Source organism: Telmatherina bonti, assembly GCF_933228915.1.
Source record: "Telmatherina bonti genome assembly, chromosome: 11".
Taxonomy (NCBI): domain Eukaryota; kingdom Metazoa; phylum Chordata; class Actinopteri; order Atheriniformes; family Telmatherinidae; genus Telmatherina; species Telmatherina bonti.
This window is the reverse complement of record NC_136629.1, coordinates 25,883,323-25,905,928: the sequence shown is the minus strand read 5'-3', so window position 1 is coordinate 25,905,928 and position 22,606 is coordinate 25,883,323. Positions and strand designations below refer to the sequence as shown.

At 36.9% G+C, this 22,606-nt stretch overlaps 1 protein-coding gene across 1 annotated transcript; it reads left to right on the top strand.

The window, feature by feature from the left end:
• Positions 1-2,112: 2,112 nt before the first annotated feature.
• LOC306762343 (uncharacterized protein) lies at positions 2,113-21,519 on the top strand (the record flags this gene model as incomplete). The annotated part of the gene is made up of 8 exons (XM_079248786.1): positions 2,113-2,136; positions 2,463-2,487; positions 3,556-3,621; positions 4,336-4,415; positions 4,791-4,920; positions 5,385-5,708; positions 5,843-5,939; positions 15,166-21,519. 8 exons carry the CDS (start codon positions 2,113-2,115, stop codon positions 19,826-19,828), a joined length of 5,409 nt encoding a protein of 1,802 aa, XP_079104912.1. The 3' UTR covers positions 19,829-21,519.
• Positions 21,520-22,606: the final 1,087 nt, after the last annotated feature.

Below are 22,606 nucleotides of genomic sequence, written 5' to 3'. Positions count from 1 at the left end.
ATTTAACTCACTGTTGGTATTTTCTTAAAAGTAAATAATTGCAGTATGTGATTTCCCAAAAATTTGTATTGTATTTTGAAATCAAAGACCATGCAAAAAATTAATGTAAATTAATATAATGAATTAAGTGTAAAAATGAAACGGCAACATTGATGTTATCAAAACAAAAACTCTACTCCCAATGTGTACTGGGAAGAGTTTACTTCTTTTTCTTTTTCAATTTTCATTCTTTTGCTTCTAGTTTTAATATACATAATAAAAAAAAATATTTATTTATAAATATAAATCTGTAGTTTGAGTATTTTTGGAGTCCCATATCTGTCTTAGGTTTATTTTATTAATCCCTCACACAATGTAGAACGTGCCTGCTGTCATGGACCTTTAATGCAATGCAAAATGACAAGGGAGTTACTCATTGACTTTGTGCATAGGCTCATAAAAGAAAATTGACCCTCTGGCTACAGTGTCAACCTACATACTGCATACTGCCAGAAAAAAGCAGTGAAGATATTTCACTGAGTGTTCAATTTAGTTTAAAGTAATGCTCAGCATCGGTAAGAGTTGGGATTTAGTTGGGATCTAAGCACTGATAGAAAGGACAATTGTGTCTCTACCTCCAAATCATTCTGTCTGATTGGCTTGAGATGTAGGTCAGAAGAAGGCTAAAGGAGATTGGTGAGTTACCACTTGCCATGAGCGCACATGTACTTTATCAATAAGCATTGTTTATTTCATGGTCTCTAGATTAATTGATCACGCTATATGGTTTATCTACCAGTTTATGACAAACTTATCCAGAATTGAGATTAGCTAAATGTTTTTTCTTTCCTTCTCTGGTTCAATTATTGGTTATCATATGCAGTTCCAAGGTGCCACCCAGTTGCTGTCAAATCAAGATTTTGCTATGCACTACAGAAGTTTGCAAATTTGGACTTATTCTGAAACATTGAAACAAAGCTTATAATACAGCAAGCACAAAGAAGTGAACAAGAAACTTTGCATTAATGACATAGACGTCTGTGATGGACTGGCAACCTGTCCAGGGTGTGCCCTGCATCTTCCCCAATGATTGTTGGGATAGGCTGCAGCTTCCTTGTGATCCTTAATCGAACTAAGCGGTTAAAAAATAAATGGTTGGATGATATGAATGTTCAGGTTCAATTTCTCATTAAATAAACAATAGTAAGCTAACATGGTTGATGAAAGCTTCCATGAACACAAACATACATTTGTAAATAAATTACTCATCATTTTATGCTTAAATGTATGATGTATATTAAACAATCTTAAATCTGTAGTTAAAAAATGTTCTGTTCTCCTAAGCAATACTGATACAATTTTTGATTGCAGCATGTTGTTTTTGTTTGTTTTGTTCTTAAGGATTAAAGCTGCAAATCCGTTCAGCAATAACTTAGCCAGTAGACATTTTCAGTAACTATCCAGAAAAAAGAGCCAAGAAGTTATTTTTAAGTCATTCTGTTCACATAACAGTTGATTGGCATAATAAACACAAACTAAAAAACAACATGGAGGACAAAAGTTTAATTAATTATGTGTAGCCAAAGCAACAAGGCAAGTTTTTATGTTACTCAAAAACTATAGAGATTGTTTGTTTCTCCTGTATTTTTTATTGGTCCTTACATTTTAAGATATTAGTTCTCTCTCTGTTGGCCATAGTTCTTTTTCTACAAATGTAACTCGTACCTTCTATTGACAATAGAAGGTAGGAGTTTATTTGTAGTGACAGTTAATTGTTTATTTGTTACAATCGCTCAATAACTTCTTTTCAAGAGGAAAATTCAGTTTAAATAAACAAAAAAAAAATTAGTCAGTAGTAAGGAACACAGTACAGCGGCTTATTTAATTTTTACATTTCCTTTAATCAGCATCTCAACTCTGCCTATTGTTTTCTTTCTATATTCATTCATTTTTAAAGGTTTCTTGAAAATTTTACATTCTATTAATTTTTTATCTTCAGTGGCTTTAGGCCGCTGGCTTCTCTGAGTTCTGTTACTGGCCCCAAAAATGTCTGATGTTAAAGAGGATTGTGTTTAGATGTTCCTTCTATCGGTCATTATACATTTCAGCGCTCTTCTAGCTGGACAGTCTAATATGACCCCAGAGTTGTGGATTACAGTATGACACATTTTGAAATGCCCTAAACCAAATTCCTGAAGAGTAGTTTGATGTCATGGCGCTGCTCTGTCAAACTAAACTGGATGACCCATTTTTCCCCTCGTGCTTCTGAAATATTTCAGAAATAGGATTGGATAGCTACAGTCGAAGTCCTGTGCACTAACCCAGAAACAGACTCATGCTGCAGCTATAGGCAGAGCTATGTGTTCACCATTTCACCCCCCCACCCCCTTTTATGTTTGGCTGCTGAAAAGTGGGTGGGAATTTGTAGAGAGGCAGAGTGGGGCATTTTAACAGATGACAGCTTTTACTGAATTCACTGTGAGTTTGGAAGAGAGTGGAGAGGGGATGGTAAGAACTGAATATTTTCTCACTGCTTTCTCTGCTCATCTGTGAACATGTAGTGTAAGTAGGCGTTCACTATGATATTTACTAAGATGACAATTTATTCAGTTTTTGCTTATTTAACTTGTGATATAAATGTTCATTTGGGTCTGAATATTTTGATTTTTCAGCACATTTAATCTGTATACTGTATGCTTAATAATGTAGTTTTTCTTAACAACCTTGTGTCTTGTTAGATATGTCAGAGACCTTATAAGTCCTTACATTTGGACTTTTAAAATGTGGCACATTTGGAATAGTGCACTCTCATTTAAGATACAGTTCAGTAGACAGATGTTCTGTTTGACCTCTTTAGTGCTTGATTTAACTCATGTAGTGGTTTTGGATTGGTTATTCTGACCCTGCGGCAGCAAACAGACATTGCATATTGTGCTAATACATAGTTAAGTCTTGTGCAGCTTAACACACTATCATTCAAACAGCTGAGACTGAAGAATATTTCCTCAGCCTGTGTATGTGGTGAAGCTTGTTTCTAGTGTTTTTCTTTGGTTTTTACTTGACTGTAAACTGCCATTGAAGTGAACATTTAATTTTCTCAAAGGTATTGGAAATTTTCACAAGATTACCTAGGACTCTTATTGCTTGCTGTTCCTTTTTTGATGTTATAACATGCAGTCACGCTGAACTCTGTAGGTGCTTTTGTTGCCTGGCAACAGGAGGATAAAGCATGCATTTACTGTTGGGAGATAATGTATGTTTTAAGGAAAGCAAAGGGTGATTGTCAAGTTGGAATGGAAAGGCAGACATGTCATTGTATATGGCTAAGGGATGGTCACATGATCTCTCAGTGACGTTACGTAGCTAGGGCTTAAACATTTTTTTCCCTCTCTAAATGTAACAAATTAAATTGGCCCCTTGAGCTCAAAAGATTGTATTATTCAGTGATTCATTTTAAGTGTGCGTTTTGCTTTGGCCTCTACATCAAACCTCAATACAAAGTAAATTTGAACAAATTTGAGTTTAAAATGTGTATGGTCAAATTGCAAATCTATTGAATTAAATGTCTTTCTTTAGGTTTTGAGAGTATTCTCGAAGGTCTGATTGGACCAGAGCTGGTAGAAGACCTAAAATTATTTAAGGGTAAGTATTGCAATTTATTGTCATTTATTGTCATGTAATGCTCATTATGACCGTGTTGCTGCATTGTACCATTTGGTACCATCAGTTCAGCACCACGGCCTGCAGAAAAGAAGATGGGTTGTGTTTCTGTAAAATTGATATTTTGGATGGTGTGGAGTCTTAGAAACGTCATATGATGTAGAAATGTTTGTGTGACAATAGAGAACATTATTTGTGTTGTCATTTTTTTTTGCTTTGAGTGAAAGTACATATTTTCATTTTATTAGTATTCACTTCAGCTGATCTGGAGGCATTTCTGATTGAGTCAGTCAGGTTTATACAGAAGGCTTTTATTGTGTCCCATTCCTTTATTTTATTCAATAGTGGTCTTTTTCTTTGAAACATGTTCAGAATGACATCAAAATAAAAAATGAACATGACACACTAAAGGCTTCAAAAAGAGCCTTTTCATGGATGTATTCTGATGTTTCACTGTATGCTTTCTGTGATAATGAATACAAAATCAGAACAAAAAGGGGAAAAAATGTGCATTATTGAGAAATGTGGTATTTCAAAGCTTCAATATACGTTTTTCAATTTAATTAAAGATGGGCATCTAGTTCAGAAACAGTACAACCATTGAAATTGCTGGAGTAAATATCCAAATTAATTATTAGAAAAACTGAAAAAAATAAAAGCTAATACTTCACATTCTGTTATCGTTTTGTCTTGCAGACTTAAAGCCTGTTGCAGTGTCTGATTGGTCATTTGATGAAAACTGTTTATTCTGCTGTTTGAGAAGAGACAAAGTCAAAGTAAGATTTCTTTTCTGTGTCTTTTTTGCATTAACAATAGTTCCATGTAGTTGTAGGTGGAACAGTTGCATTTATTATTATGTTGGTTATCATACTAGATTTCAAGCTTCCAAACTGAAAGTGCAGGTGAAAGACACAAGATATGTGATAAACATCACAATTCAGATTTCTTAAAAATGTACATTTAAGAGAAGAAAAAGGTTTAGATGATGGAATGCTAAAAAATCATTAATAACAACTTTGTTTTCTTTTCCATTATGTTATAATAGTAGAATAAGTAGTTACTCAATTACCCTGATTAAATCGCTGAAAGGATTATTATTCAGCGTTTCTGGTGAATAAAGGCCATTGATCTAACAGTTTGCCTTTTGACAGGAACACCTAATTGGCTTAAACAAGGGGCTCAAAGATGCACCCAAACCTCTTCTGATTAAGGACCAGCTCGCAATCAGCAGACTAGAGAAACAAGCTGAGGAATTTCTCAATGCTGTTCTTAACAGAAAAGGTGAGTCTTGATTAGTCCAAAGTGTGGCTGTAATAGTGTAACAGTACTTACTTTGTTATACTAATAATGAATCAAACAAAGACCAGTCATGGATAAAGAACTATTTATGTAAATGTGCATATGGTTGTAAAGTAATCTGGATTTGTGAAACTAAAGTTGAGTGAAGGAATTGAGCCAAGTTCTTGTAAGTTAATTTGTTTTACAGACTGATGACAAGTATTTTTCTCTTGACATATATGATTATATATTACTATACCTATTTAACTGTTTTATCCTGTACAGTATTTATGAGTTGACTGCTATAGCATGTTTTCTTTGCCAAGTCTCACTAGAAAGAGAGAATGTAGTCGTAAAGGACGTTCTGGTTGAATAAAGGTTAAACAAATAAATAAAACTGTTTTCTGATGTCTCTGTAAAGAAATGTACACTAAACGTCTTATGCCGTTGAATTTTTTTCCTTTCAGATGTGCCAAGTTTCTCAGACCCACACATTCCAGTAGTGGCTCGAGAGATTCTTCAGAGAATGATCAGTCAGTTTGCTGCCGAATATACCTCAAAAACCACCTCCCCTCAGGACAGTCAGTCAGACTCCCTGCCTCACTTGGACCAAAGCCTGCCGACCCCGCCCTTGCTTTCACGGGCTCCTCCTCCTTCTACCAGCCCTGCTGCCACCCTGGCAGGGGCAGCGCACAACCAGAACCCCGTCCTTAGCAAGCTCCTCATGGCTGACCAAGATGCTCCTCTTGACCTCACTATCAAGAAGCCTCTGGCAGAGCCCAGTGAACAAGGTAGTGTGAAAAATATGTGTAGCAGAGCAGTTCATGCATTCCTGAACTAGATAGCTACTTATGGTTCAGGCTGAATTTAAATCTAAAGTTTTGTTGTTTTTTTTTGTTTTCTTTTTCCCTCTTTTTTTTGATAGATGAAGTTCTTGACTTATCTATCAAAAAGAATCGCTACAGCAGCAACCTATCTGTCCGGAGTCCCTGTGTGTCTCCTGCTGCATCCACATTAAAGGGGTAAGAAAAGTTTTTCTTTTGTTCAGTCCTTAAGCGATGATGTTTTTAATGAATGAGGATGACTAGGATTAATGCAAAGAAGGTGAAGAAGTTGATGCCAGCTAAGGTCTGAGACTCCAGTCCTAAATTTGGAGTTGACAAAAATGAACAGCAAATAACATGGCTTTGCTAACAAATATTTTTTTCCTTAAGCAAGAAAAAAATGAATAAATAAGAAGAAATGTCTTATTTGCATCTGCTAATTTTAATTCTCACTCATCCAAGAGGATACAGTTTGTGTTATGCTGGCCTAAAAACCTGAAGTTGTAGTTTTTAAACAAAATGCTCATCACCTCTTATATGACCACCAGACTAAGCAGGCAGCATTTGTTTGATTTTTGACCAGGCATGACTCAAACATATTCTGTTAGCTTGCCTCTGGTTTTGGTTTCTGTACATTGTTTTATGACAAAACACTTACCGGTCTGGCAGTTCTGAGGATTTGCTGTGCTGTGATTTACTTTGGACTCACTTCACATCTCAGTGCAAAATGAGCACAAAATAAATAAATTAATTAATAATGAAACTAATAATATTATTAATATACTGCTGATAAAATCATGTGAAACTACCCTTGACTGATAGAAAACCTAACCTGCCCAAATGCAGTGGAGAATAAACATTTAGCAATTCCTCATTCCTCAAAAACAAAAGAAACACTCCAAAATAAGATAATGTAGCAGATGTGTTTGTTAACTTAGTTCCTAATTTCAAGTAAAATTGAGAAAAGTATAGTATTGAGTTGTTTTTTTTATATCTGTTGTGTTGTTCACCTGTAACAATGCTTGTAATTCAGTTTTAATTTTGCATGAACATTTCATCCATTTCCATACACCATAGCCACCATAAGTTGCCTAACACCAAGGTTAGAAAAAGTAAATTTCTTTTAGTATCTTTGATCTAAATCAGAGGACTATATTTCAATATCACTTTTATTTTCTGGTATAAGTTTTTCATTTAATTTATTTTATGTTTTTAATTAAATCAAGTATTTGTGATCCTTTGTATCTTTTTAGTGAGCAAGACTTGAATGTGCCTTTTGAATTAAAAATATATTTGCATTAATTAAACACCAGTGGCTTTGAATTATCCTCTTCCACTCCTTTGAGAATTAGTAGGGTCTTTTTTAGTTTTTTGCATCTGGTTTTTGAATGTGATTTACTGCATGGACTTATTAGGCGCTTCAGTATGTGTTCACATGAAAATGTTGAATTTAAAGAGCATAGACTAATGAGGCAGTGAAAACTAAAATTAATGAGGCAATTTTTGATTATTTTAAATCATATGCAAAGCCTACAGAAAGTTAAGAAATGGGACTTTGATTATCTAGAATTATTTGGATTTAAACACTTTAACAATTGTTTATTTCAGAGATTAGATTTTTTTTCTTCTTAAGTTTGTCAGGTTTTAATTTTTGATGGTCTAAACAGAAAAACCCTGTGCTGGCATACTCTTTTATTGCTGCGCTTGTTGAGTGGTAACGTCACACACAAAATGTCAAAAACTGTATTTGCAGTAGTCATTTTATACGGCATAGTTATTGTGCCTTAAAATTTGCATGCAAAACTCCCCAACAGCAATGACAAGTAATTCCACTTCCTGGCTGTGCATTTGAGCCACAGGAATAATAAGACTTCTATGAATGAAGTACCTTTTCTTTGCTTTAATCCCCCCCCTTCTTTCTTCTTTCTTTAGTCTTTTATTTTGTTTACCTTTTTATATTCATTTAAATATGGGTCAACAGTTACGAAGAGCAAATTTTTTAAAGGAAATATTTCAAAAGGAACTTTATTTTGTTTGTAATTCACATGCACATTTACACAGTAAGTTGCTCTTACAGACAGTGATGTTACCAAAGCAAGGTCATATAATAAAGGAGTGGCCAACATCCTCCCCCCCAACCCATCCTCCTTTTAGAGAAAAGAAAAGGGCACTGTGCAAGCTCTGCTTACACCCAATTTCCTTCCATCCAATCAGGCGAACCTTGAGAGCGGACGGACAAGTCGGGCTGTTTAAGAGGAGCCTACAGGATGGGAGGAGGAGGGAGAATTTCGGCCACTCCGCCAGTTATAAGCCTTCCTCATCCCTTGCATATTCGCTGCACATCAAAGAGGAAGACGATCGGGAGAGCGACCCCGAGTCACCTCTCAGCCATAACCACCAGTCCAGCCCCACTGAGCTTTTCAGAAATGGATCTCCTTCCTGGAATTCCAAAACTCATTTTGGGGCCCTACTCAAACTCAAAACCAGCAGTGAAGCTAGTGAGCACCTTAAAGACATACCCAGGTTGTTGGAAGCTGCAGGACTTCTGACTAAGTCACTTTCCACTGAGAAAGGAAACATCCAGGAGGCCTGTGGGGATGAAGGCCTTCCCATCTCGCGTTCATCAAATTTTGACCTCAAGATTCCTCAGGTGCGAGTTTTGGCCACAGGAACAGATCCATCCTGGGATTCCATAACCACAGAATATTCAGGTTCACTCTGCGAGAATGGTCTTGGAAAGAAGCTTTGTTCTATTTTGCCCAGACAGATCCAGAAAAGGAGCAGCATAGGCTCTAATAGCTCAGGTTCAGAGAAGGACTATTGGCCTTTCCCCACTGACCGCCAGTCCTTGGTTGGGAATCATTCTTTGGATTTAGAGTCGGACCCAGGTAACAAGCAGCCAAGAAAAAAACGAGGGCGATATCGGCAATATAACACTGAGCTGCTCGAAGAGGCCATTGTGGTGGTAATGGGTGGGAAAATGAGTGTGTCAAAAGCTCAAGCAATCTATGGAATTCCACACAGCACCCTGGAATACAAAGTTAAAGAGCGTCTGGGGACGTTGAAACATCCTCCTAAAAAGAAAGTGAAACTGATCAGTCAAGTGGAGGATCAGGGTGTTTCACAGTCCCCTGAAGCAAAAGAGCTCCCAAACTCCCAGAGCACTGTCTCTGAGAAAAAAGAGAAGGCATCGGATGAGAGCGGGACTGATTTCCCTGATGGAAGACTTTTATCCAAAGAGTGATAATTCATCTGTAACCTACTCACAGTGATGCAGTTTTTTTTTTTTAAAATCACTACTTCTACTTGACAGTGGTAGAAGCTGACTTTATCTGCAAAACCTCAGTACTTGTATTTATTAGTAATTTATTTACTTTTAATCCTGCTTTTGGAGAATAATACATTAATTTATATATTTATGATATTTAAGTGTCTCTCTACCATAAATATTGTGCCTGGAAGGCGTACCTGCTGTTAGTCTTACATTTCCAATATACCACAGCATTTTATTAATTGATTACACATTATCTTATTAAATTATGTCTAGTGAAGAGTAATTCCCATCTTTAAAATTATGCTATTTACCCATAGCACTATATTGAAGCTTAGTGTCTGGCGCCCCTGTGTGTTTTCTTTCAGTACTGGTCATACCAAGTGCTGGCACTGCAGAGTGGATGACAGCAGATTTTTGCAATTGCACTTATACTACTGAAGTTGACAGTGGATATAACAGTATTCCCAAACACTAAAGTATTTATTAAGTCTAAACTTTCTAATATTTATTTCTGAGCCTAGTGTTCTAGTAGAAACAACAAAACGTTTGTCTTTTGTTCTTTGAGTTTCATTAGCAGTGGTGTTATTTGAGATGCAGTTCTTGTTATGGATATTTTACGTTAATCCTTTCTGTTCAAACATAATACGTCAGCTACAGATATATCCTTTAATTATTTGCCTCATATGAGTCACTTTCACTGACAATTGTGTTGCATCTTTTCTCAGATGTCTACCTTAGGCAGTATGAGATTTGCAGGGCAAGTGCAGGTCTTCTGTTTAGTGTGACTTGTACATCTCTAGGCTTCAGATGTTCTCTGGGATGCAACACCTAAAATATAAAATTACCATTTAATGATGTAGAAACAAAGCATTAAATTTATATATATATATATATATATATATATATATATATATATATATATATATATATATATATATATATTAAATGATATACATGCATGCCTACAGTACATGCCCAATGTATGCGATATAAAGTTGTCTCATAGCCCTTCTTTATGAGGATTATACTGTATTTGCATCTGTTAGTCACCAACAGTTAACTTCTATAGGTACACTCCTTATACCCTCTCTACTTATTACAGTAATTACAATTGTAAAAATTCAATGTAAATGATTTCCAATGGCCTATATTATTGACGTAAAACAAAAGATAAAGGTTCATTGCGTTTATTAAGAAATTTAAGTAAATTTATTGGCTTTAAATACACTATGTAGATTAAACAAGTTTTAATTTAGTTAACCGACTATAGCAAGGTGCCCAAGTCTGATCCTGAAGATCAACTATTCTGCATCTTTTAGATACAACCCTTCTCCAACACACCTGAATCAAATAATTGGCTTGTTGCCAGGCTTCTGTAGAGCTGAATGACATGTTTACAAGGGAATTCAGCCATTGGATTCAGGTGTGTTAGAGAAGGGTTGCATCTAAAAGTTGTAGGATAGTAAATCTTGATGACCGAACCACTGTACTAATGACTGGGTCTAACTTTGTGATTGGTTGCTACTTGCAAAATTTGTTGTGCAGGTAAGGGTAAGGGGATAGACTAATCCTAATCCGGTAGCCATTAGTGTGTTTCGCCACCTTGCATTTTCATCATGACTGTCATAGGAAGTCCAACTAGCTCATTACCTTGTATCTGCTGATAGAAGCAGCATGGATATTTTTTTTCTTGATGACATTAGACAGTGGTCTACAGTTGTTAAGGACATTGTATCTGGATATTATTAAAGAGTTTTATTGATAGAATTCTGGTTTTCATATTATTTAGACATCAGTGCATTGATGTAAACCATGATTAATAATAGTCTGACAAGCTGTCTTTAGTAATGGGCAATATAACACTGAAAATTAACCTCTAATCTTATAATGAATAATCAAATATGATGAAAGAAATGGCCTGTAAACCTTTGCAAAGGTTGTTAATTTTCTATTCGTCAAATATTTGGCTTTATTGTGTTCATAACTACTTTACACTGCAGGACATTATGTTTATATATATATATATATATATATATATATATATATATATATATATATATATATATATATATATATATATATATATATATATATATATATATAAATAATTTAGCAACATCTACCAAATTAGTCATTTACCCTCAGCAATACCGAAGCCCCCATGTCTCTTTGTCAGTTAGCATTAACAAGAATAACAAATGTTACCGGTTGTGTCTTGTTTAGGTGGACGGTGACATGGAAACCCTGTATTTAGAGTCAGATTGATACCTGCTCATCCAAATTTGCTATGTTTTTATTATTGGGGGAAAAAAACTAGTGTTTCCTCTGACAGGACAACATGTCATACTCTCCTCTGCTCTCAGTATGTCAGGTGTTCTGCCCCGAAGCGAGCACACCGGCATCAGCAGAAAAAAACTTGTCCTCCACTGCCCCATCCTGTCACACAGGCAGCAGCAATTTTGTTGAAAGCCCTGCCTTCTTTATTCCCCTTTATTCCTTCAACAATTCAAATTTGCTACTGTTGTTCAAACAGCCAAGAAATGCACAGGTCTGTCCACATTTCTTTGAAATGAATAAAAACAAACAGCAACTAGAAAAAAGTCAAATTTTCATCTGTTCTGCTCAGACATGCGCAGACATGCCACTTTGGCAATGGTGGAGAGTCTACTTCTGGTGTTTGCCCAGATGTCTACAAGAAAACATTCAAAAGTTAAGAAAGACAACTTTCAGCAAGTTACTCTAGTTTTAAATAGCTTCAATCAATCTCAGGTTGATATTACTTAACAAAATTGTATATGAAAATGAGGTCACGCTGCTTTGAAATTGGATGGATTAAGAAAGAAAATATTACCGAGGGCCTGTTTACTCTTGTCATTTTCATTGAATTTTTGCCTAGTTGTTTACTCAGCCTCGTCCAACAGGACAACTTTTGGTGCATTATTACTTTTACCTCAGGATACTTTAGAAAATGGGGTCATGGCCCATTCTCCTCATGTCAGGCTGCCACAGCTCTAGCAAATCTTGCTATGGAGTATTAGTTGTGCTTGCATTCTTTTTTCTTTGTTTTTTAGATTGGCATTTTGTCAGATGGATGAGGATTCTTTTGATTTTATCAAGGATATTAATACTTATGTTTCAGATTAAAACTGAACAGATGTTCAGTAAAGTTCAGGAACTTGCACACCTATACAACAAAAGGGGAAAGACAAATTGCCAACTAACCTTTTGGACTACTGGCACTTTTAATACAGGTCTTTTTCTAGTTATAAATGTTTATGCCTTTAGTTCCTTTTTAAGTTCTTCACAATGCATATTCTTTTTATATGCATTTTTCTACGACTTTTTTTTTTTGTTAAATGGCTGAATAACTTGGCTATGGACAAAAAGAGTTGTTTCAATGTCCTATATAAAGTTAGACCAAGTCTGATACCTTTTTTGATTGTCTGTCATTCAGTAACAATAACAGAATGACAATCATCCGGCATGACTTTAAGATCACTGCTTTTTTAAAAGCATCTTAGTAGGTATGTGACAGACTTTTTGTTGAACGGAAAGCTGTGTTGTTGTGTTCCTCACTTTCTATTGTAGCAGTTTTAATGGCTGACTACCTCATGTGGGATATCCATATCAGAATCTACTTTTTCAATGTAGCAGTCCCTCACGCACACAACACAACTCAGTTTACTGCAAGAATTATTTATTTATTTTTCTATGGAGAAAGGTTTGACAGCAGAAAATGTCAAAGTTGCACCCTATGTAAATATTTTAGTGCATCTTTGTAAATAATACAACTGTGATCTATTTCATCTTCACTCAAATCCTTATCTCATTGGAGTGGGGATGAAGTTGATTAGGGACTCAGTCTTTCAGTTTTATGGCAACAAAAGCATTTTAATAGTTTCCTGCTTTCCAGGAGCAGTTTTGTTCCTAAAAGAGAAACTTGACCTCCCTTTACAATACTTTCCCAAATAGAAGATGTTGTTAGTTGTTTTTCTCATACAGTTTTTCATTTTTGATTTATAAAATATTGATATTTATGACTATATAATTTATTACTGATAAGTAGTCACAAATATTAACAGCTTTAATAAAATACATTACTACAAGAAAGTGATTATACACACGTATGTTGTTTTAAAAGGTGTATGTCTTGCCTGACAGATGGAAAGATTTAAGAAAGTTTTGACACACATTGGTTATGTTTTGTTCTGGAAAAACATGAGGACCAAAGTCTATTTGCAACTTCAGATGATATGATAATGGTATCCCTGAACGTGAACATATGTACAGCTTCTCTATGTGGGTTCATACTTGCAGTATATAAATGAATGACAGTGTATTCAGCATGATTGGATTAAATCATATGTCATTGAGGATGTTTGTTGTACATGGTAGGTTATACCTTTGAGGATGTTTAATTGTGAACCGATGTGTTAATGCATATGCATTTGCACGTTATGTCATTAATGCATTAAATATATTAACTGAAATGCTACTAAACAATTTAAAGTCTAGATAATGTTTAACTGAAGATGTATGATTAAAAAAGCCTCTGTTTAGTTGTTTGTCATTTCTAAAATTATTTCCCTAATGTATGTAATATCAGCGTTGTTAAGATATCGGGTTATGTATGCTTTTAAAGGCTGTTACTTGGTTTGCTTGTGTTTGTTAGATGGATAATGTTATTTCACTGGAAGAAAAAGGCATGAACTTTGTCAGTTCCTCACAGCAATGCTAAATGAAACCCTCAGGGATGAAACATCACTCGTTATTCAGGTACTCCACTTTACTTCTTAGACCTAACCAGCAGGGATGTGAAGATGTGCTTAGCAAAGAAAAACAGTTAGCTTCTAGTTGCAGAAATTATTTTTTTTTTTACCTCTGAAATTTATTTTTAAATAAAAAATAGTTTGGCATGTTGTAAAATGTTTTTTTGTTTAGATCTTAAAGAAAAAGGGGAAAAAAAATCCTCCTCAGTTAATCTGTGTTTATATCAGTTTTATATTGCTACATAATGAATGTCAGTATAACCTAAAAGCAGGTAAGATGTTGACCAGTGGGTATTTATTTAACACATTTCTTTTCAAGTCAGTGCCTCAAAAAGCATTAAAAACAAAACAAAAAATGCTTAATGTAACATCGTAAAGCTGCATTTTTGTATTTCAGCTAAAAGTCTGAAAACACTGAGGTATTTTTTTCTTCTGTGATAAAAAACCCATAGATTTTTATTTAATGACAATTTGTTTTAGCCTGTTGTGTATATGAGCACAAAACGGAGGAGTTTTTGAAGAGGTGTTTAAAAAAGTTGATTTAAACTTTGAAATTTCACATTTGAATTTTACTGAGAAACAACACAGAACAGAGGATATGTTGCAGGCTTAACACTATTTATTCTACTGTTTTTGCTATAGCTCTAAAGGGGGGAGGGGCTACACATCTCAGCTTTACAGTGGCTGGTATTCAACAATTCATTGTAGTGTTAGTGGCATTTGTATATAGAGTATTGTTTTTAATTGTTGGTTGTTTAAACAAAAAACGCCTCCAAATTTTATTCTGTAACATTTTCTGGAGGAGGGAGGATGGACTATTTGAAAGAAAAAATCTTGCATTGTCATAAATTATTCTTTTTGGAGCACAATATGGTTTTCTAAATGCTCCAAATGTATTGGATGATTTTGCAGCAGACTCACTACACTACCACAAAACACAGAAATGTTTGTAGTCAATTTCATGTCCTTTTCCTGCTAATTGGCTTAAGCTAGTAAGCACTTGCATCTAAATGCCATCTTTTGCACAACTCATGACCAAATTTTACCTGGATTTCAAGTGTTAAATCTGTTAAAACTGAACTACTGTAATTAAATGTCTTGTGCATGTATTTTATTTTTACTTGTATATGTATGTATAATTAAAAACAAAAACACCTGTGCAAAAACACAGTGTACTAGCTATAATAATGTAGTTGGTCAAGTGCATTGAATGACTTATAAGGCTGGTTATTCTTCTAATAAATATGCAATGACAAACACCATATATATTGTGTGAATTATGTTGTACATTTCATAACCAATTTAAAAAAAAAAAAATAGTAGCAGATGAGAGGCTGGTCAACAATGTGAACTTTTTTTTTTTATTCTTTTGTCTCTGTAGAGAGTCGCCAGACTTCTGTGTTTCAAAGGTGAAAGACCTGCAGTCCACATCCACACTGGAGCAGTTTGTGGCCAAGCTCTGTCCCCACCACCAGAGACAGATAGTAGATGCCATAGGTTTTCTTCAGTCGGAAGTAAAAGCACATGCATCCTCTAATACACAGAAAGCCTCTAACTCTACCTCCTGCGTCCAAGGAACTGCTTGTGTCACTGCAAGTTCCAGTGCAGTCACCCCAGAGAGATTACGCCCTGAGCTAAGTTCTCCAACTCAATCTACTCCCAAGACAGAAATCCAGGAAATGACCCATTCTGTCACAAGCAGTCGTGCAATTAAGAAGGTTCAAGAAAATGCTCTATCCCTGAAAACATCTGGCCTTGGTTTGGATCGTTGCAGCCCAGGGTCAAGGAGTAACCAACCTTCAGCTTCTCCTACTGCTAATCCCGTCGATGGAGAACTCAATCGTCACAATGATCCTGCACCTCTTAAGATGAAAATCATGACCAGCAACGTTACTGGTAAGAAGCTCTCATGTGTGCTCAATACAACTCTTTCTTCTAAAGGTGACACGTTGGAGGACAAACAGGGCAACTTGCATTCACATAACAAAGCAGAGACTCATAGTGCTAGGCTCAGCTCTTCTATAAAAAGATACAGTCAGACCAGTCCCGCACATCAAGCTAGGCAAAGGGAGACCCTTGGGCATGCCAAAGATGCATCAACAAAAGTGTTTCCTGTTCACATTAGCATTCCTTCAGACTCTGCACGGACTGCAAGGAAGACCATTAAAGGGTCCTCTGAACGCCCAGTGAAGGACTCTGCTTGTAGGCAGATGGTTGACCCTGATCTTGGTCGCTGTGATATTGTTTTTATTGACAAGCCGATAATGGAGTGTCTTAAGGCGCAGCGGCGCAGTTTGCTCCCGCGCCGCAATGCCAGAAAAAGCACCAGGGGGCATATGTATTCAGATGAAATCTGGGAGTTAAAAACTGTCCGCACATTGGCTGGGAGAGGCAACTGTCCAAATCCAATGCCCGAGCTAATAACACTGATTACTCCAAAACAAATCCTCTCAAAGCCAGAAGGTGTGCCCCCTGTGGATATGCCTTTTTCTGGAGTATGCAGGAAGAAAATAAATCAACAAATGTCCACAGAAGAGTCAGATGAAACTGTGATACCAGGAGCTGGAGATGTTGTAGAGGCTACAGCTAGTAAATTAAATGTTGTTGAAACTAGTCAGACAGATCAATGTCAGAATAAGGAGCAGTCAGAGTCACCATCTCCATTACGATGCCCTACAGAGAACCAAGAAACTCTTTTGTGCACAGGTTTAGAACAAGAGGCAGCTACTGAATCAGGGGTAACAAGAGGAAGTGAAGATGCTGTCGATGAGCCTACAATTGAAGCATTAATTGAGAATCAGCCAGAGTCTCAAGAGGTCATACATGACAGAAGAGAACAAACACATGCTGGAGAAGAAACAGAATCGGAGCCATCAATGAGTATTACCATAGAAGAAGCTGTACCCCAGCTTCCATTCGATAAAGTGCACATTAATACGACTGTTGACCAGCAGACCAGCAGCTCACCAACAGCCAGTCAAGTTGAGGAAGATAAAGGGGAGAAAATGCAAGATGAAAAACCTCAGGAACTTCAGCCAGAAATGCAGATAAACTCCGACAATGTTGAGGTGATTGCAAAGATGTCTACTGCAGGTTCAGCAGGGGAACTGTCAATAAAAGAGGTGGACATTATAATGCCTGAAACAGCTGACAATGCTGAGCCTCTAAAGACAAAAAATGAAGAGGAGAGTGATTTGTCCTCAAAATCATTTGATGCACCCTCAAAGAAGTTACCGCCCTTGTGTAGGAAAAGATGTACCAAACCTTTACTACCAAAGAGTTCAGGGCAAACAGAGTCAACGATAATAGGTTATGTTAATGGTAAACCTGTATCAGCCTCTGACAGAAATCTGCGCCACAGAGCAGGCAGCAATCCCACATTACCCAGTGAAACACCAGTAAAATCCAGTCAGAACATACCTGAAAAAAGTTCCCCCAATTCTGTTGATTCAGATGTTGCAAATAAAAAAATGGACAAAACTCCACCTGAAGCGCGCAAGCCTGTAAAGATGTTAGAGACTTTAGTGAGTCAGGAGACAGAACCATCTTTTGACACACCATCAAGCCCAGGAAATAAATTTCCTTCAAGGACTAAACAAACCCACCAACTAAAAAGTGTGACGAAAGGTCAGGAAAGTTTGCCTGTACTGTCTGATTCGCCTTCTGGTTGCTCTCAGAACATGGAGTCTAAGCGGCAGCTCAGATCAACCAGTCAAAAAACACTGGGTACTCAAGCATTGCCTCATTCTTCCAATGTCCTCACTTCCATTTCTTCCCCAGACGCTTCAACCCTTATTCTTCCATCTGCAGAGCAGATTCCTGCTCTCATTCCTTTTCCACTTGTAGTCAGGTCATCTGATCCCCCAGAGCCTGAAAAGCCGCAACAGAGCACAACTCCAGAAACTGCGGAATCAGACATTGGAAATACACAGACAATAGAGACAGCATCTAAAGAAACACCAAAGAATGAAGTAGAAAGTGAACCGGAGACTATACAAAAGAAATTAAGATCTGCTAAAGTTATTTCTGACAACAATAAAAGTGAGAAACGTAAAGTTACTGCCGGTGAAGTATCAAATCCTGAAACTCTAATTCCCTTAAAGACTGAAATTCAAATACAGCCAATGCCGCTAAGAAGTAAGAGGGTTCCCCAAAAGGAAAGCGAGGCGAGGGATGTTTTGATCCAAAAGAAAAATGTAGCATCTTCAGAAGACCTGTCTGCAAGTCAAGCTGATAGCAGTCCCTCTGCATCAGACAAACCCACAAGAATGCCGTTAAGAAGTGAGACAAGCAGGGCTGACCTGTCCAAACAGTCTGTTACCCAGTCACCAGCATCCAGCAAGAAATTGGCTTTGAGGTCACAAAGATCAGCGGCACTGTCTACCAGTGCTGAGACTGCCAAACAGAATGATCTGGCTTCCCCTGTTAGAATAATGCCAGAGAGGATAACAAAAGCTCAGGTGAAGCCCTCTCCATTATCTGTTACATCTGCGCCCCACAGTTCAAACGTACCTGCGATTGCCCCTAAACACGAGCCCCCAAAGCAAATGCCCAACAAATTTTTAAAGACTTTGACTGGAGAAGAGAGCCAGCAGCTAATAACAAATCTGAATATCAAGTTTGATAAAATGCAGAAAGGTTGGGTGCAAATGGATAAAGAAGGTCAGCCAGCTGCAAAGTACAAAAACAAATCAGACAGACAGGCAGCGATATGGAAAAGTAAACGCAGAGCACGCAAACCAAAGTCTTCAGAGCAGCAGAAATACTCACCAGTCCAAATGCTTTTCATGAAAGGTTTTAATCTCAGCAGTATTTGTCGCTGGTTCCTAGAATCTACTGAAACAAAATCCCTTGTTATTGTCAAGAATGTAAATACACGTCATCCGTCAGAAACTCAGCTCTGCTTCCACAGCTCGTCAAATGCGGGGACCTCGCAGGGAGTGTTTCCCAGTCTACAGGCAGAACGCTTAAAGAAACATTTGAAAAAGTTTGCAATTGCTTCTCCTGTAAAGAGCAATCCCAAGAATCAGAAACTGATCGCTAAGGCACTGGAGCAGGAGCCTAACACAGTGAAAGGGAAGGAGAAGGCAGAACTTCCTAGTAGTATCCAGACTGTGACTAAATCTTACTCCTCTGCTAAAGCCTCTGCACAGACAGGTGAATCACAGAAATCCTCTGGAAAATCGAAAAATCCAGCAAGTGCAAGAATCCTGAGGAAATACTCCAACATCAGAGAGAAGATGCAGGTTCAGCAAACCAACGTTAGACTAAAAGGGGCTTCAAAAATGTTAAAAAGCAAAAAAATGAAAAAACCACTGGCTGCTACAAAGTCTGCCACTAAGTCAAATTTAAAGCCCTCACTAAAGGGACGGAAATCAGTCGTGGCTGTTAGTAAACAGATAAAAGAGTCAGGTGCTAAACTACAGAAAAGGAAGATGTTGGCTGGAAAAACGACGAAAAAGCATTATGTTCAAGAGAAAGCAGTGAAGGCTCAGGGCAGTAGTAGACCTTCAAGAGAGACTCCTAAAAAAGAGCTGCCAAAGAGATGTTCTCAACGACTTGGATCCCCTAAAATATCTGAACGCAACCCTGTAGAAACACTGAAAAACAAGGTCAACAACAAGAAAGAAAAAGAAGCTGAAAAAGCAGACATAGAAAAATGCACAGCGACAGCAATAATCCAAGCAAAGGAGTCCTCACAAAGCACGGATGTAGAGGTCAAAGGTAGCGAGAATGCTGCTGAAACTTCACAGCAGAGTGTGGATGTCAAGGCTCCAGCCTCAACCGACCAGGTACTGACACGATCCCAGAGGAAAATGGAGGCAGGCGCCTCTTTGGCTGGGAGCCCCAGTAGTGCTGCAAAGAAGGCGGCAAAGCCCACTGCATCTCCTAAACCAATCAAGAAGGCAGATGAACCTACGCTGACCAGAAGTGGGGTAAAGAGACATCAGACAGCCTTGCTGCCACGCAGTGCATCAAAAGCAGCAACTAAGAGAGCTCAGGAGCTTTTAGAGACACCGGCGAAGCGCACCAGGACAAAATAAAACGAACCTTTGACAGATACCATCTTTATGTAGAAGAGGTTTTTTTTTTTTTCTCATATTATTTGGAATTTTCTTAGGACCAAATGCATCTATTTTGTATTCTAACCAAACTCTTCAGCATATTTTCTGTTCAGTAGAGGGAAAAAAATAAGGAACAGATATTGAAATTTGTTTAAGCTTTTGTAAAGCTTCAGAGTGAAAATGCAAATGGGATGGCATATCTGCTGAACATTTGCTCTGTGATCAGGAGCTACAGACGAGTTGTGTGTGATGCCTGGTAGTTGCTTTATGTTTCAGCGCTCTACGGCACGGCTGGAGATAACAATAGCCTGTCAAACCTCATTTTAGGAGTTGGCATAACAACCATCAAGCTTAGATGCTGTTGTCAAGGTGAGATGAAATTAAGTTACCATCTTTTTTTTTTTTTTTTCCCTTTGGTTTTCTCTTTTGTATATAAATATTGTTTTAGCATGTTAGCACATATTGCATCACTATTCCTTGAGCTGGAGGGAGAAGAAGGAAGGAATGAAATGAAATTTTTACATACATTAATTTGGCAGTTTGCATCTCCAGCCTGTCTTCCAATCACAACATTGTGAATATGTGACCGTTGTGACCAGGTGCCTTATTTATGAAATGTAATGTAAACTAATGTGTTGCTAAAAGTGAAAACTCCTCCCTTCTTCCCTGAGAGGCAGCCGACGTTCATTTGCCTCAAGAAGCGAAAGCAAGCCGTTTCCGTTCCACACGGTGCATGCCTCGTGTTTCATCAAATGATTCTGCTGTTAACCACAGCATTCAGGTTTTTGTCTCTCTCTCTGACAGGTCCATCTTTTATGTCCTTCACCCCCCCCCCCCCCCAAAAGCATTAATGTAAAATTGCTCTTATGATAGCTGTATTGGATGTTCAGGTCCAAGATGTTAAAATAGGAGTACTCTGTATGTGTCATGGCAAGTTTGTATTTTTTGTTGTAGTTTTTATTACTGTGTTCCTCCTTACCTTCTGTTGTCTTTGAGCGTTTTATCTGCTTCTGCATGTGGGGAATGTTGTTTATATGGAGAAAATATCTGCAACTCTTACAATGCAGCCAAACAAACCCAGCTCTATATTTATTCACCAGCTCCTTTCAAGACTGGCTGCACATTTGGAGAGGAATTTGGAGCACTGGGCTTTGTGTCACTTTAAGAACAATAATTCCTCAGAGTCTGGTCTGAATGAACTTTAAGGCCTCCTGAGAATTAGTGGCGCATTGAAGAGTGATAATTCTTCCCTGAGATATTTCACAAGCTAGTTCTGAAAATTTATGTTGCAATTTTATGTTATTTTATTGTCACTAGTTGTTGGGGCAAGTTCTCATAATGTGAAGTTTGTTTACTTCCACAGTAGAACATTACATGAGTTTATTGTCAAAGAAAGAGAAAAAAAAAACACCATTTTAGCACAGTGTTAAATATTTCCTTTTTATTCTGATCTTTTCCTTTTAACAAGTGAAATCATCTGTAAATGCAAAACAGGTCCACAATGTTTTTATTGTTATTTAAGAACTCCATGTAGGTGATTGAATTTAGCAAATCTAAACAACCCACCAAATATCAGACTTGAACATGTTTATTCTTTACAGTTGCTATTTAAAGATTTTGATTTTGTATATTAGAAAGAAATACCTGCTTTATTTGTGGTAATCCCAAGAATGATACGTCTTTATGTTAAGAACTTTGTATTTTTGCTGGAAGTTGATATAAAGATGTTTGAATTTTATGTCTCCTTGACTTATTTACACTACTTCTTTTATCTTTTTTTATTTTTTTATTGTTATTTCAAAATGGGAAAAATAAAAAGAGAAGTGTCACACAAACAGCCTTTGTGCCGTAAAAGTTGCATAAAGAAGTGGGATTGTTTGTGTTGCTTTTCAACTCTCAGTGCTTCTTTTAACGTTGCCACACCTTTTTGGCACTGAGCAGTTTTGATGTCCATGTAACTAAGCGGATAATTCACTTCATAGTAGATGTGGGACTGCTGTGAAATTCCTTTATGTATGTCACGGATGGTGTTTCACATGACAAGAACTTGCCATATGGTTCACAAGCACCACAGGAAGCTCCCACTGTGGCACCAATCTGCCCTACAGTGGGAGCTCCAACACCAGTTCCTGCAAAGAGCAAACGACCAATCTGTTAACTAAAACATGACGCGTCAACCGAAGATGATTCACCCACTTTGATGAAATACAGTCATCAATTAACCTGAATGCAAGAAATAAAACTAATGAGCAGACTGAGCCTGAGCTCTATGAATGGGAGCCTGTGTTCCTGTCTTTAATGGCCAGTGTTTTATATATATGTATATATATATATATATATATATATATATATATATATATATATATATATATATATATATATATATATATATATATATATATATATAATAAATAGAGCAATAGATTGATATAGATATATAGATAGATATCTCACATAACATTAATATGTCTCAGTAAAAGTAGTATGTGGCCAAGGCAGTCTAAAATTTTCCATACAAAGAAAAAAAAGAAACACATTCCTAAAAGCACACACATTTTAAGTTTAATTAATGAAAAGAGTGGAGGTTTGGTAAACATTTTGTCGGTGGCACTACATACATTCAGCATAATTGAGTTCAATCCCACCATCAGTCCTGGAACATAAACGCAAACAGACAGAACCCAGTCAGGGCTTTTTCTTAAGTTTTTGCACCATCTTAATACAACAGAGACATTGTGTTGTTCACAATTACATTTA